This window comes from Rhinolophus hipposideros (genome assembly GCF_964194185.1).
Source record: "Rhinolophus hipposideros genome assembly, chromosome: 10".
Lineage (NCBI taxonomy): Eukaryota > Metazoa > Chordata > Mammalia > Chiroptera > Rhinolophidae > Rhinolophus > Rhinolophus hipposideros.
Window position 1 is genome coordinate 71,349,639 of NC_138056.1, and position 15,717 is coordinate 71,365,355.

Below are 15,717 nucleotides of genomic sequence, written 5' to 3' on the forward strand. Positions count from 1 at the left end.
AAGTTACCACACCATAAGCACAATCAATTATATTAAAGACAAAAGAGGCAAGCATGTTTAACATAGATAAGCATAGAAGACAAAAGAATGAAAGTGAAAAACAAGCAAGAATGTCTTAGAGAGCTATCTAAGAAAAGGCCAGAAGGCAAAACAAAATTACTTAGGTACTAATTCAGTTTCTCTTTTCGATGTTAATGTAAATGGGAATCAGAAATTAAAAGAAGGCATTTCAAGAACAAGGTGAGTAACCAATCCTCTACACCCTATGCTGGCTGTATCTCACCTGAAGTTTTATGTTTCTTTTTAGGTTCAATATTTTAAGAGGATCAAATGATCATGGAGTATATTGAAGCAATAGTGTTTTCATTGGTTCATCCATTAATTAATTTATTCTTCAATAAACACTTCTTGAGCACGTACTGTGTACCATAACCCATATTATATGCTAGAAAATAGATTCATTCATTCATTCACTCACTCCTGCATGTCCATCATGTTCCAGGTATTGTGAACAAGTCAGTTAAGGTGCCTGCTATTGCAGCACACACAGATATGTTAAATAAAACAACTTAAAATACAGTATAAAAATCACTGTAATAAAGGGTGTGTAAAACGAAGTAAATCGTCTATAAAGCACAGAGGACAGAGTACAGGATATGGCAGGAAGAGGAAAGGGTTTTAACTGGGACTCGAAGAATGAGTAATTCAGTGTATGGAGAAAAGGAGGAAAGGTACTGGATGCAGGAAGAAGAATGGCATGTGCAAAGTCACCAAGGTGAAAACACAATCAGTTAACTTCAGGAACAAAGATTAATTTGGTCATATGAGAAACTGTTAAAGAAACTAGAATTTTTTTTAACCTGGAGAATATTACAATGTGACGTGATGATATAGAAAGTGAGAGAGGAAGTTGGGGACTGCCTTCCTAGGAGAAGTAAAATCTATACTGGAATTAAGGGTTTTGAAGGATAAGTGGAGAGTTAGCGAGGTGAGGACTTTCAGAGTGGAGAGAAAGGCATAAGGAAGAATGCATTTGGTAAATCTCACGTAGTATAGTGCGATGCTGTAATTGTACTGTATCTCAGCAGTTGACAAAATCTACATTATAGTAATTTTCATACATCATGTAAATATACCAGGTAGATAAACTACTCCCTGGCTGAATGGTCCCTCCCCAAGTGTAAAGAGCAATAATTTGATGTAGATGGGGGGAAAGATTTTAATTGGCTTTGTCTAATTTTACTTATGAGGCCAAAATAAAGCAAAAATATAATTTGAGAGAGAAATAGCTTAACAATGACTAACAGAGAATTAATAGATATGAAGATTTAGTTAACTACAAATTCTATGAGAAAAAGTAAAGCAAGTTAAGGCTACTAATTAAAGATATTGTAGAAGTAATACAAACCTGGATTTCTTTTCACTTTGAGAATCCATAGTCATACAAATGAGAGTTTTACCAAATGAGAGGCTCAAGTGACCAGAAAGAACACTGAACTAGAAAGAGAATTTCTAAATTAAAGTCTAGATGTGTCATTTACGATCCATTCAATCTTAGGTAAATCTTTGGGATTCAGTTTCTCAGTCTCTGAAGAGAGAGGTTTGGACAAGATACTCTATTAAATTCCTAATTTAAAAACTAAATTTCAAAATACTATTAGACTTCAAGTATTTGACACTTATCCTTATATCCCAAGTTCCTAGGCCATAGTAGGGACTCAACATAAATGTATTTCCTGAATGAATGAATGAATGAATGAATGAGTGAATGAATGAATGGAGTGTTACTGTTACCTCTGTATAGTGCTCCGTTGTATTCTATGATTACCACAGGCAACCGTGGTGGAACAGGTAGGGAAAAACATCTGCTGCACCGGGTTAAGATAAAAATTCTTATTTTAAAGTTGGCCTCTCTTCCTTCATTTGGAGGATGTGTATAATCAGCAAAGAAGAAAGTATACTCCTTTATATAACCTTTATTGACTTTCTTAAATTACAAAAGTAGTACTCGTATTACAGAAAATACAGAGAATGAAGTAAAAATTAAGACTCCTGCTTATTCTGTCACCAAGAAGATACCACTTTTCCTACTTTGGTATATAGACCTTCAGGTTTTTTTTTTTTTTTATCTATACATTTATTTACATATACGCTGGAGTAACCAGTTGTACATTCTACTATAAAACCTGTTTTCCCCCCTTTGATAATACAGCATAAATTTTTCAAGGCAGTGTACTCCACTGTATAAATATACATACTATAGTTTATATAACCAATTTCCTATAGTTAAACATTTAGGTTTTTTCCTTTTTTCCCTATCTATAAACTATGTTATGATAAAAAATCTTTTGCAAATTTCTAATTCATTATGTAAGATAAATTCCTCGGCATAAAATTACTGGGTGAGAGGATATAAACATAATTAAGGCTTTTGAATATATCTTCCTAAATGCCTTCCAGAGAAGTGTCTGCCCATTTATATTCCCTTCAGCAAAATATAAAAATTCCTGTTTCCCTGTACCCTTATCGACAATGGCTGTTATTATCAAGTTTAAAAAATTTATGTCAATTTGGGAGGCAAAAATGTCATAATTGTTTTAATAGGCATTTCTTGCTTTAATTTACATTCATTTAATAACTTTAATAGTAGATCAACATGAAAAATAGGGCTGTACTGGAATGTTGGCCATCCAGCAGAACAAAAAATACACAAAAGATAGATATCTTACACAAGCAAAATTATTTATTTATCTGTTCATTTTCATTTATTCATTCGTTCTTTTTTTTGAGTGCTCCCTTGTAGTACTGTGGATAGTTCTGAACACTGGAGAAATCAAAAGCAAAAATACACAATCCCTGCTCTCAAGGAGATCACAGTTTAGTTAAAAAAACAGATTTATAAATTATACATTAAAATACAGTTATCAACACTGTAGTAAAAGTATATACAAAATTGATTGTGGCTCAAAGATGGGCAGCAAGGAAAGAGTACTTCTTAAAAAATAATCAGATCTGTAATGAGGGGGAAAGCTCCCAATGACTATAGGGTATTTCAGAGACAACAAAGGTGCTGCAACTTTTGGACATAAATCCAATCTTACTTCATAAAGTTAAAGACCATGCTTACTACTACCAATTCATACATCCAATGTTCAAAAATAATCATATTTCCTGTATCCAGCTGGTGGACTGTCGACTTTTATTCAATTATTGTGTAACATAGACAAACCAATATAACCATCTTACGACCAAATTTAAAACAAATTACCAGTTAAGGGGGGGGGATGACTCAGTAAGATGCGAGCAGTTAAAAGCAAAAGAAGCATCCATCCTTCAGGAGGAAGCTTTTAAAAAAGCTTTTCTGCACGGTTAGTCATCTGGTTTGCCTTTTTCAATAAATAAAGCAACAACCTTCGAAATAACATCAGCATGAAGAGCTCATGACTTATTCACCTCTGACGTAACTTTAGAGTCTCATAGGAGTTTCCAACTGATCCAAAACGTCTTTCTCCTGATCATGACATTCGGTGGTTTCATATATTTACTTTTCTTCCCAAAAGAGTTAACAAATTTACTGGCAGATGCAGGAGCTAACATACCAGCAGCTCTAGTCTTCTCATTAGTTAATATCACTTATTCTTTGTGATTCAAAAAACATTTATTTGGAACCCACTGCATTAGGTTTTACTTAGCATTTTATAAACACTTGGAAGTACAGGGATCAACATGTACATCAGTCTTACCTCCACTTCACAGAAGAGGAAAAGGGAGCTACGGTCATCTCAAGGCCACAGAGCCAGTGAGCAGCAAAACAAGGACTCAGAATACAGGTCTTTGCACTCCAAGCCCAGGGCTTTTTCTACATTATGCCTTCATTATTGGTCTCCTTGTCACCAGCCTCTTTCATCTCCAACTGTCTAATTCATATTCTTAAACAAATTACCCCCCACCTTCATCAAGTCTCACTGGCTCTGAGAAGCCGTTTTTGACCATTTCAGTCCACAGAAAGACATGTTTTCATGTTACTCAGCTGGAACTAACTCAGAAAATGCTTAGTGGGATCTCTGTCTTCAATCATGAAATAATTTCTGCTGTCTATTTAGAAGACACTGTGCCAGGTTATATGAGGCTACTCTGGTACTGCTCAAACTTAAGTTCTATTCAGTTCTACAAACATTTTTGACAACCTACTGTGAGTCAGGCACTATACTAAGAGTTGAAGACATGGTTTCTTCCTTCAAGATCTAGTCTAATGGGAATGTAGATATATACATTTTTTATGTACATTTGTCCATTCATTCATTCATTCATTGATTAATTCAGTAAGCAAACTTTAATTTACTGGCCATGTGCCACCACTGGGCACAAAAAGACAAATGAAAGTTACTTTCAAGTAACTTGCAGTTTAGGAGAGATGAGAGACATACAAATGTTTTCATTCATTCAATAAACATCCGTTAAGCCTTTATTGTGTGGTGAACACAGAATGGAGAACACTTATGACTAACATGATCTCTGCTCACGGAGCTGTCTCCCCTTTGAGGATTATAATCCTTCAAAGGTAGAGACTAGGAACTTTACTCTTTTTATCCTGTGCAATAAAGGGCCATAGTGAAGCCTCAGCTCATAGACTTTTCGTTTTCTTTTTCTTTCTCTCTCTCTCTCTCTCTCTTTTCCTTCCTTCCTTCCTTCCTTCCTTCCTTCCTTCCTTCCTTCCTTCCTTCCTTCCTTCCTTCCTTCCCTTCCTTCCTTTCCTTCCTTCCTTCCTTCCTTCCTTCCTTCCTTCCTTCCTTCCTTCCTTCCTTCCTTCCTTCCTTCCCCCCTCTCTCTCTTCCTCTCCTTTCTTTCTTCCTTCCTTCCTTCCTTTCCTTCCTTCCTTTCCTTTCCTTTCCTTTCCTTTCCTTTCCTTTCCTTTCCTTTCCTTTCCTTTCCTTCCTTCCTTCCTTCCCCCCTCTCTTTCTCTTCCTTTCTTCCTTCCTTCCTTCCTTCCTTCCTTCCTCCCTCCCTCCCTCCCTTCCTTCCTTTCCTTCCTTCCTTCCCTCCCTCCCTCCCTCTCCCTTCCTTCCTTCCTTTTTTCCTTCCTTCCTTTTTTTCATTCTTTCATTCTTATATCTATTCCAAAGCTCTCTTGGCATTTCTTTCATATCACTCCCTTTTAGAACAACTCTAGATAATGAACCTAAAACAGAATTATCATAAATTTTATAGTTCTAGTATAAACATTTCCAATGATGTTTGAAATATATCTCATCTTATTCCATACTAAACTGTCAACCACTTTTTGGCTTTTATACAGAGAATGAAATAGAAATTTCTAAAGATTCAAAGTTTTCTCCATTACTTTGTTCACATGTTTGATAGGCCATGGTGCTAATGTGGAAACAGTGGTTTTCAAAATGTGCTAGTGAGAGAGCTATGGCTTCCTTTGAGGATTCTCAGAAGTGATAGTGGCGAGTAGGGAGGACTTCAGAGCTTCATAGTTTAACCAGAGCGTGTCAGTTATCTTTCTTTTTAAAATATTTGTATACAAGGAAAACTTCTTTTGGAAGAGAGTCTTGCTACTTAAAAGTATTTTTAAACAATTGGTTTAAGAGAATCAAACAATGTAATAAGGCATTATAGTATTTTGGCTTTATAATTTTTAATATTTGTATTTTTTAAATAGAATCCTTCCTAGGACGTCAAATTGATCCACTTTTAAAGATAGCTATAGCAGCTAATGTTAGTGAGCACTTATTAGTTGGTGTAAAATGCACTCTAAATTGATTATCTCAGTCATATTTAATATCCCTTTGAAGAACTCTTTCACTATACTGCCCACATTAATAGAGGAAATAAACCAAATCAGTTTATATGACTGACATTAGAGACTAATTTCCTAAGAGATTTGCAATTCTAAATGTATTATATCCGATCTAGTGAATCCTTTTTTTGGTGCCATTTGATTTTACTATGTAAGTACACTTAATGAACACAAATCCATCCTATAAAGTCCAAATGATCTGTTTTTCCAGGCAACAGTGTAGCTATTTACTGCATGTATTATTTCACTTCACCTTTAAAAGTCTTACGAGATAAAAAACATTATCCTCATGTCATAGATAAGGAAACTGAGGAACTATTATATAGGGAGCTTAAAGGATTGGGGGAACAGAAGGACCATGTGTGGGCACTTTCTGGGTGAAAAGTGGGAAAAATAGAAGGATGCCTTCATTTCGGAAAGCTCATTTCACCTCAAACTTCTCGAATTGATACAAGCCTGACAGGAAGAGTTGTCCATCTTACACATTTATCTTTCGTCACCATTTCAGTGACCATAAAAAGGCTAGACCCACCTCCACTCTCTATGGATGCCAAGAGGTTATTTCTCTAATTACTCTTGATCATGGGGATAAAGCCTATTAAAAAGAGGGGTGGGAGTAAAGATGGAGGGTTAGAATCATCTGCATAACCACTGTTAGACATGTTTGTTAATAGAAGCTCCTTGCAAAGCGTGAGAAGTGTGAAAAGATGTTTACAAAGGCCCCGATTCCCTGACTCTGTTCTTATTTTCCCCTCTTTTTTCCCCCTGGTCATTTATTCAGAAACTATAAAGTAACCTAGGTACCAGGCACTGTGATGGGCCCTTGGAGGTACCAAAGATAAATGAGTTAGGATTTCTATATTGAAGGAAAAAAAGACACAGCACAATATATTAAGTGCTATAAGATGCTATACTGAATTTTACTTAGGCAGAGACTATATACGTATTACTCACCTATGTAGCCCCAACTCTTATTGCAATTGATAGCCCAAAGTTAACAACTCAATACATTTCCTAAATAAATGTTTTCATGCCCAAGATTTCTTCTGACAGGCTTCAAATTCTCTTAGGAGCATATACTGTGGACCTTCTATATCAGATCTTAATATAATTGTAGTAAACTACACTTGAGTTTCCCTGGACTTCATATGCAAATGTATATTAATTCAATTACCAGTGCTAGATATACTAAAATCAACCATCAGCCTTATATTTTGCTCTCCTAGCAATAAAAAATATAGTAGATAGTAAACTTGCCGCTTGAGAAACAAGTGCATTCATTCACTGGGATTAAATATAGGAGATACGTTTGGCTAATTCATTTACTGCTCTTCACAATCTAGAAGCAAGTCTGCCCTCTAGTGCTACAGCTGTCAGATTAAATCAGAATAGCAATTCCAACTTCCAGAAAAAGACTGAGCACTTCAGATATATTTTTTTAAATAACTTTTTATTTTTTCAATTAGTTACCACGTTTCAGATGTACAACATAGTGATCTGATATCTGTATAATTTATGAAGTGATCACCCAGATAAATCCAGTACCCATCTGACACCATACATAATTATTACAATATTGACTATATTCCTTATGCTATACTTTACAACCCCATGACTACTTTGTACCAATTTGGACTTCTTAATCCCTTCCCTTTTCACATATCCCCCCAACTCCCCTCCCACATGGCAACTATGAAAATATTCTTTGTATCTGAGTCTGTTTCTGTTTTATTTTGCTTAGATTCCACACATAAATAAAATCATAAGGCATTTGTCTTTCTCTGTCTTACTCCACTCAGCACAATACCCTCTAGGTCCATTCACGTTGTTGCTGGTGGCAAAATTTTATTCTTTTTTAATGGCTGAGTAATATTCCGTTGTATGTATGTACCTCTTTATTCACTCATTCAGGAACACCTCCGTTGCCTCCATATCTTGACTATTGTAAATAATCTCACAATGAATTTATGAAAGCTCATGTCATTGAAGTAGTGTTTTGAGTTTCTTCCGATAAATACCCAGAAGTGGGATTATTGTGTCCTTTTTTGTCTCGTTATAGCCTTTGGTTTAAAGTTTATTTTGTCTGCTATAAGTATGGTTATCCCAGCTGTTTTGTTTCCATTTTCATAAAATACCTTTTCCATCCCTTTACTTTCAGTCTGTGTGTGTCTTTCAATCTGCAGTGAGTCTCTCATAGGCAACATATTTAAGGGTCTTGTTTTCTTACCAATGCAGCCACTTTATGTCTTTTGATTGAAGCATTTAATTCATTTACATCAAAAAGAATTGTTGATATGAAGTTGTCTTTTTTATTATTTTTTCTTCTTAAAAGAAATCCTTCTAATATTCCTTGTAATACTGGTTTGCTGGTTATTAACTCCTTTATCTTTTTCTTGTCTGGGAAGCTCTTTATCTGTCCTTCGTCTAAATAACCTTGCTGAATAATCTTGGTTGTAGGTCCTTGCTTTTTATTATTTTTATTTCCTGCCAATCCTTGCAAAGTTTCTGTTCAGAAATCAGCTGACAGTCTTATGGGAGGTACCTTGTAGGTAGCTACCTAACTGCTTTTCTCTTGCTGCTTTTAAGATTGTCTTTAACCTCTGCCATTTTGTGTCTGGTATGGGCCTGTTTGGGTTCATCTTGTTTGGGGGACTCTGTACTTCACCAGGTTAGGGAAGTTTTCCGTTGTCTTCAAATAGGTTTTCAGTTCCTTACTCTCTTCTCCTTTTGGTACCACTGAGAATGTTGGTGCTTGATGTTCTCAGAGGTCCCTTAAACGATCCTTTAAGATTTCTTTTTTACCGTTCTGATTGGGTGTTTTCTGCTCTTATCTTCCCAATTGCTGATTCAGTTTTCTGCTTCATCTAATCTACCGTTGATTCCCTCTAATATATTTTTACTGTATTCATCTCTGACTGGTTATTTTCTATCTCCATTTTTGTTTCCTATCTTTCTGTTGAAGTTTTCAATGAGATAATTGAACATCCTTATAACCAGTGTTTTTTGAACTCTACATCTGGTAGATTGTCTCCATTTTTTCAGTTTTTCTGGAGCTTTGTTTTGTTCTTTCACTTTGGACATTTCTTGGTCTTCCTATCTTGGCTGCCTCCTGGTGTTGGTTTCTACATACTAGGTAGGGCTGCTCTGTCTCCCGGTTTTAGTAGAGTGGCCTTATGTAGGTGTCAGTGGTGCAGTCTACCTGAGTTGGGTGCTGAAGGTGTGTCCCTTGGGTGGGTTGTATGTGCCCTCCCAGATATAGTCTTAAAATGTTCAACTGTATTATCTTAAAAAACAAAATAGCATTCCTCCTTTAAATCTGCCATCTAACTCTACATTTCCCTTGGGATATTTAATAGACCTATTTACCATAACATGTCCAAAACTAAGCTCTTGATTGTCCCTCATCAGATGCTCTTCTCAGTCTTCCGCATCTTAGTAAATGGTCACTTCATTCTTGAAGTTCTTCAAACCAAAAATCTTGGAATCATTCTTCACTGTTCTTTCTCATACCCCACATACAACCTAGGAGCATATACTATTGGCTGTATCAAAATATATTCAGAATTTGACACTTATTTCCATTGCCCTCAGCCTCATTCTAATTATACCATTTCTTATCTGGATTACTGTATTACCCTAATACTACCTACTTCTATCCTTACTTTAATCAGAACCCTAATAGCTTCTCACCTCACTCAATGAAAGTCTAAGTATTTTTAGAAAGGCCTACATGTCTATGATCACCTACAACCAGACAAGATCATTACTCCCAATCTCTAATCTTACTTTCTAATGCTGGCTAACTCTTCTTGCTCATTGATTTCCTTGCTGTTTCTTGAAAACACCAAGCACACTACCAATTCAGGGCCTTAGTGTGTAATAGTCTTTCTGCTCTTCTCCCAGATATGCATGGCTCAGCTGTTCAATTCTTCAGATTTCTGCTCAGTGACACTTTATCAATGTATACTCTACTTAAAATAGCAACACCATACTCCATACATTCTCAAGATCATTTCTTTGCATATTTTCTCTTAACCTTGTTACCATATAGTAAACTATATATTTTACTTACCAATTAAAATGAAAATCCCGTAAGGGTCAGAAAAAATCATCTATTCTGTGCCCTGCTATATACTGAGGCCAGGAACACTTCCTGGCATATAGTAAGATGCTTGGGATTTATTAAAATATTTAGCCTAAGAGGAATGTAAGTCTGATTATAAAAATAAACGGTAGAATAAAACAGGAAATCCAAAACATTTGTTTATACAAGATGGAAAAATTTGTTGAAAAAAAGAGAACTATTTTAACTGTTTTTTATTCAAATATCAAGGTGTTTTCATTTAACATTTACTATTTGTTTTGTATACATCCCTGTTTGAACTTCATAACAATACTGGTACGTATTACTACCACTATGTTACAGAAGATAAAACTGAAGATGACAAAGCTCAAGTGACATGTCTAAAAGTGACATAACAAGGATGTGGCAAAGAGGAAACCAACTAAGGTTTCTCTGAAATACTTTTTATAAACTCTCTCAATATTCAAAGTAATTTCAAGGAATGATAAATATCCCAAACAGGTAAGGTTTCTACATTTGTAGATAAAAAAAAACTGTGTATGAATTTGCTATAAGCCATTTCATTCGCATGACAGAATAATATAGGTAAAATACTCAAGGTAAACTAACTTCACTTAAATCAATATTCACAAAAATTAATTTTGCTAAGTTTAATAAGTTAATAATACTGTCTCAAATCAAAAGTTATTCAAGTAAGTATTAAATAGGCTTTCATCTTTTATGGTTCAAATGCAATTGGTAGCAATCATATGAAAGGAAATTTTCTTTTCACCTTCATAAATGTAAAAGACTTTTATCCACAATCTATTTTCCACATAGAAAAATAAGTTAGGGGTAATACTTGGTAACACTCACCTCACTCACACACACACACACACACACACACACACACGCACGAGTTTGGGGTAAATCTGGCTTTGTACATATCCATTTGGCTTATTTTTGTTAGCTTTTAAAAATAATTATAAGTACCATTATTTGAATATTTCATAATATCCACAATTTTATCTTAATACTTAAAACAATCAATAAAGTATGTAGAACAATTTTCATTAATACTTTAAAGCTAAGGAAGCCAAAATGCAGAAAGACAAAAACTTCTTTAAAATGATACAATTTAGGGAAAAACTAAGAATTTTTTAATAAAACTATTTTACCATAACTCACCCATTTATGGACCACAGATCCATAAAAATAAATACAACAAAGCTCCAATAATATTGGCATTGTAAGACGAGATCCATACTCATATTAAAGTCTAACCTTATTACTGGATCTATTTTAAAGAACATTTAACACATGGTAAACAGAATCCATGCAAAAATGAGCCATATTATAAAAGGTTCTAATAAATTACATACAAGCACACAGAATTAAAAAAAAAAGGAGCAAAACAATAACAACTGGTCTAGGAAAGGAGCAAAGGGAAGCACTATCTGTACAGGATACAAAAGATTGTAAGGTGGACATAGCAAATTTGTCACCTTTTTATTAAGATTTGTGTTTGGGAAAAGGTAAATAAATTGTGCTTTAAAAGAGCTAAAGATTTGCTCCAGTGAAGTATAATTTCACTAGAACAATCTCTACAACTAAAAAGTGAATTAATGATAATTCACCTAAGGCTTGGGGTAGAAATTCATCTTTCCACGATCTCTAATCTATATAAAATTACCATAAATTAGACTGCTTTTTGGTCTTTCATAGTACTACTCACAGGAAACTAGTTCTTGCTAACACAAAAGACCAAGTCTTAAGCAATCTTTTTTGTATGGTTGTTACCAAATAGTTACGGAATAAAACTACATTCATTAAAAAATTATATGATCCAGAATAATAAGTCAGACTACCCTTTCCTATCGAGGAAATCAATGAGATTTTGCTATTATTTTGCTTCTTCTGAAGAGAAAATGAATCCTTCTTGAAACGTTTCCTTGTAATGATTTCCAGTATCACTCAAGAAGTAACACTTCCTCAAGAAGGTAAAGTCCTCTTTAAGAATAAGGATTCCCTTTCAGGAATAAGATTAAGAGATAATTTTGCCTTTTCTTAGTCTAACAAAGAAATGCATTTAAATTATGTATTAAAATGTCCCCAATTTATATGATGCCTTAGACACTTGGTAAGCATATGAAAGATATACTACAAAACTTTAGCCTATAGGAGCCTTAAAAGCCCCAACAAAATTTTATCAAGACGATGAATTATTATCGCAACAGTTTTAAGTACACTTTTATAAGAGAGAAGTAAAACAAATTAAGTCAACATTGTAGTATTTGCTTCTCAAGCAGAGCACACGACAAATTTCAGAGAGTCCTCTCAAAATTTCACATTACCAATTAGGCAGAAAGAACATGTTCTGTTGAAGAAATACTTAGTTCAAATTGGGTGTTTCATTGCTAACACGCTTCATGTTCTGAATCTAAGCTATGCTACAAAACTTGTATGCCTTAAGAACTAAAAATTCTACTCTCTTCTTCCCCTCACTGCACAAAGTGATGACAAATATTGTTAAAGATAAATTTTTGGTTCACTAGATGAAAAGGCATTTGTATTTCAGAGAAATACTATCGGGTCAATCTAACATCCCCATAGAAGGCCCTCAAATTTCAGTTTAAGAAACACTAATCCAGAATATTTCAAACATAAAACTCAAATCAACAAAACCTATACATTATACATAAAAATACCATTACTGTCAAAAGGTTTTATGTCAAGAATTTTACCAGCAGCATTTAAAAAACAAAAAATCATTAGACAATAAAAGATTAACACTGTAACAGAGATAGATCAGCATACAACACACCAGTTTTTATCTCCAATTCAGATAAAACTACTATGTTAACCTGAATTTCTGGCAAGTACCTAAGCATACCAGACCTTGTTAAAAATTACTGGCTCCGATGGGACAACGTCTCCATCCTCTCACAGTTGAAATCGACACCTGGCTCTACTTTCTTCCAGTAGTATTACATTTGTATGCTATTTATAAGAAGCAAGTCATTTCCAATTATTAAAGCACCATTGAGTATTTCATCCCATACAAAGGAAATAATTCTGAAAAGTTTACAACAGGATTCTTGGGAAGGCACTTAAAGCTAACTAGTTAAAAGAAGATCCACAACAGTTAGGAGACTTCTTCTTCATAGTGCAGGCTCCATAATACTGTCCTCTTTGCTTGTATCATTTAAGGTCTTGATCCTAAGTTTCCCAATAAATTAAATGCTGTTCAAATATAAATTAGGAAAGGAAAGACAAGAAGGGACAAAGCCACATACTAACTGATGAGGAAGAGGAAATTTGCCTCCAAAGTAAGAGAATATTATGACTCGATGGAGGTAAGAGAATTAGGAGCAGGAGAGTAAAGCAAGCATGGCCTGAGTAGGACTGGGCTCTTAAGGGAAAAAGGTAAGTTTCATTTCAGTTTTCAGATTCAAAAAGTCTTAAAGGTATCTTTGGATAAATAAGCCAAGTAAATAGTTTCACATATTTTATTTTTTTAAAGGTCATCTATAAGTTTTGAGTGTTCCTTATTTGACTCAAATAGTGAAGATGACAAAACCATTACCATTATTAGTACAGGCTACAAAATGACAGCCTGTAAGACTTCACCTAAATTACATGTTTTGGAATTAAGCAAAAATGGGCCCTACTCTTCAGGTTCAAAGTTGTATCTTGGAGAGAAGAGTCAAATTATAAAGATTCAAATATCTAAAAATCTAAATGCTTTACCTATAATAAACTCGATATTAAAATATCATTTATGATGTTAAACCATAAACATCTTTAAATGCTATTCTCACTTAAGTAATCAATACTGAAAACCAATCATTAAATAAATTCACTATCAAAAATCCTTTACCTCAAATCCCAATAAAAAAAGTCCTTATTATGAAAAAATATTCTATTTACTTCTCTCCATTCGTACAGTGAAATTAGGAATGTTACTGAGGTTGTAACTGGATTGTTAATGTGAACAGTTTTCATATCACTGGGAATTGGATGGTTTGAAAAAGAATGTACAAACAGCCCTGCTGCTAGTCCAAAAAATGCTTTTTATGTGAATTAGAAAAGGCTGCTCTTTTCTCAAGGTATGTTATTGCCAACAGTCAGAAAATTGTGATAAGTAGCAATACTGTGACTGTACTATTGTAAATGGCACCCTTGAGTTGTGTGCAGTTATGTCCAGAGTTTTCTCATGATTCCTTATTCTATTGCCTTCTTGTCCTATATATATCTTAACTAAATCTGTATCAGAGCTAAGGTTCTCTTAAGACAACAAAAAAGGGGGGAATAGAGGGTAGCCTGGACAAACTCCCTATATCACAAAATGACAGTTAAAGGGATCATACATATACCACTAATAACAACGATGATACGACTTCAAAATTTTGGTCTTAATTCACTCATAAGGCTGTAATTTGTCTGATTCTGAGACTACTAACATATGAATGTTGCTCTTTCAAATATAAATGGAACTTTTTCACTGACAAAATGCAGAAAACTTAAAATTCACATTAAGAATGAATATACATGCAATGCTGATTTATGCTTATCGACAATACTAGTTAATGGTTAGAAAACAAAATAACTGAACATCATCTTTCCAATTCTAGCCTTTTCAGATAAACTATGTGCATAAGACCTTGGCAGCTTTCACAGAAAACCAGAGATGAAAGTTAGAGCACTTCCAATATCCAAAAATATATCAGTTGCATCAGAAAATCATTATCCCAGAAGTCAAGGCCAAGAAATATTCTTCCTAATTGTGCAGAGATGAATACAATAAGCCATACCATCAGCAGACTATATTGCCAAATACTAAAATCGTTTAAAATCTTTAAAATTCCACAAATTCATGGTGAATAGAACCTCGAAAATTCAAGAATTAAAATTTACAAAAATAAATACCACTCTGACACTCAAGGGACATCTTCACTTAAGGCCTTTGTCACAAATCTGAATCTTTATTGTTCTGAAATAAAAGTTATAAACATAACTCAAAACAAAAATTTCAATATTCAGTCTCAGAAGAGGTGTGGCTCAAGGCCCATCACATGTAACAAGAAAACTTCCTTTAAAAAAAAAGGAAAAAAAAAGTACTATGAGAAGTCTGTCATATGAATAAAAATGCACCCTTTGGATTTTTTTTCCCCTCATCTCATTAGCTTGTATACACGTAGGAATCAAAAGGTTTGCATTTTCTTCACAATAGTTCTTGCTATGATGTCTGACGGACCTTTTGCCATTCCACAAATTCATCAAGAAGAACAGGCCCTAGAAATAAAGAAACAATTTTTGTTAGAATTCAGCGAACTCATCTCTCCAACTATAAAACACACGCCCCACAAGCTCTGCGATGCTGTTAGGGCACTGACTCTTCCCCTTCCAGGTGTTTCGCTGCCAGCCTCCGTCTTCTACTCTCTCAGTCTTTTTATTTTTGACATAAGGGACTTTACTCGATGGGTATTTGTAGCAACTTCCTTCTCAAGGTTTAAGTGTTCTATGAACTCTTCAATAACTAAATCAATATTAACTTCTCCATTTTCCTAACTGCCCACAGCCATTTGCCTATAATAATTAATCTGAAAAGTTTAAATGTAGCACTCCTATGGTACCTCACCAGGAAGTGTATAAGCTTGTTGAAGGAGTAGCCATATTAGAGACTTACACTGTTTCAGTACAGTAATAGGACCTCGTATAAATCTGAACACAAAGCAAATGCCTAATAAATATCTGACCTAAGAACTATTCTAAAAAGATACTTTTATCTCGAAGGGTGTCCAAACTCATTTACCTACAGAAGCCAGGTAGGCAATTTAAATGAGTTCAC

General features: G+C 34.4%; 1 protein-coding gene across 2 annotated transcripts in view; it reads right to left on the bottom strand.

Moving 5' to 3' along the window:
- Nucleotides 1-10,867: 10,867 nt before the first annotated feature.
- The window catches only part of DCUN1D5 (defective in cullin neddylation 1 domain containing 5), a 32,501-nt gene continuing 27,651 nt past the window's right edge, over nucleotides 10,868-15,717 (bottom strand). The window contains exon 8 of one of the 2 annotated variants that reach the window (XM_081063147.1): nucleotides 10,868-15,161. In XM_081063147.1, coding sequence (XP_080919273.1) covers nucleotides 15,106-15,161 — 56 coding nt within the window. In that variant the 3' untranslated portion in view covers nucleotides 10,868-15,105. The remainder of the gene's footprint in view (nucleotides 15,162-15,717) is intronic. The other variant, XM_081063148.1, reaches the window with a different exon arrangement.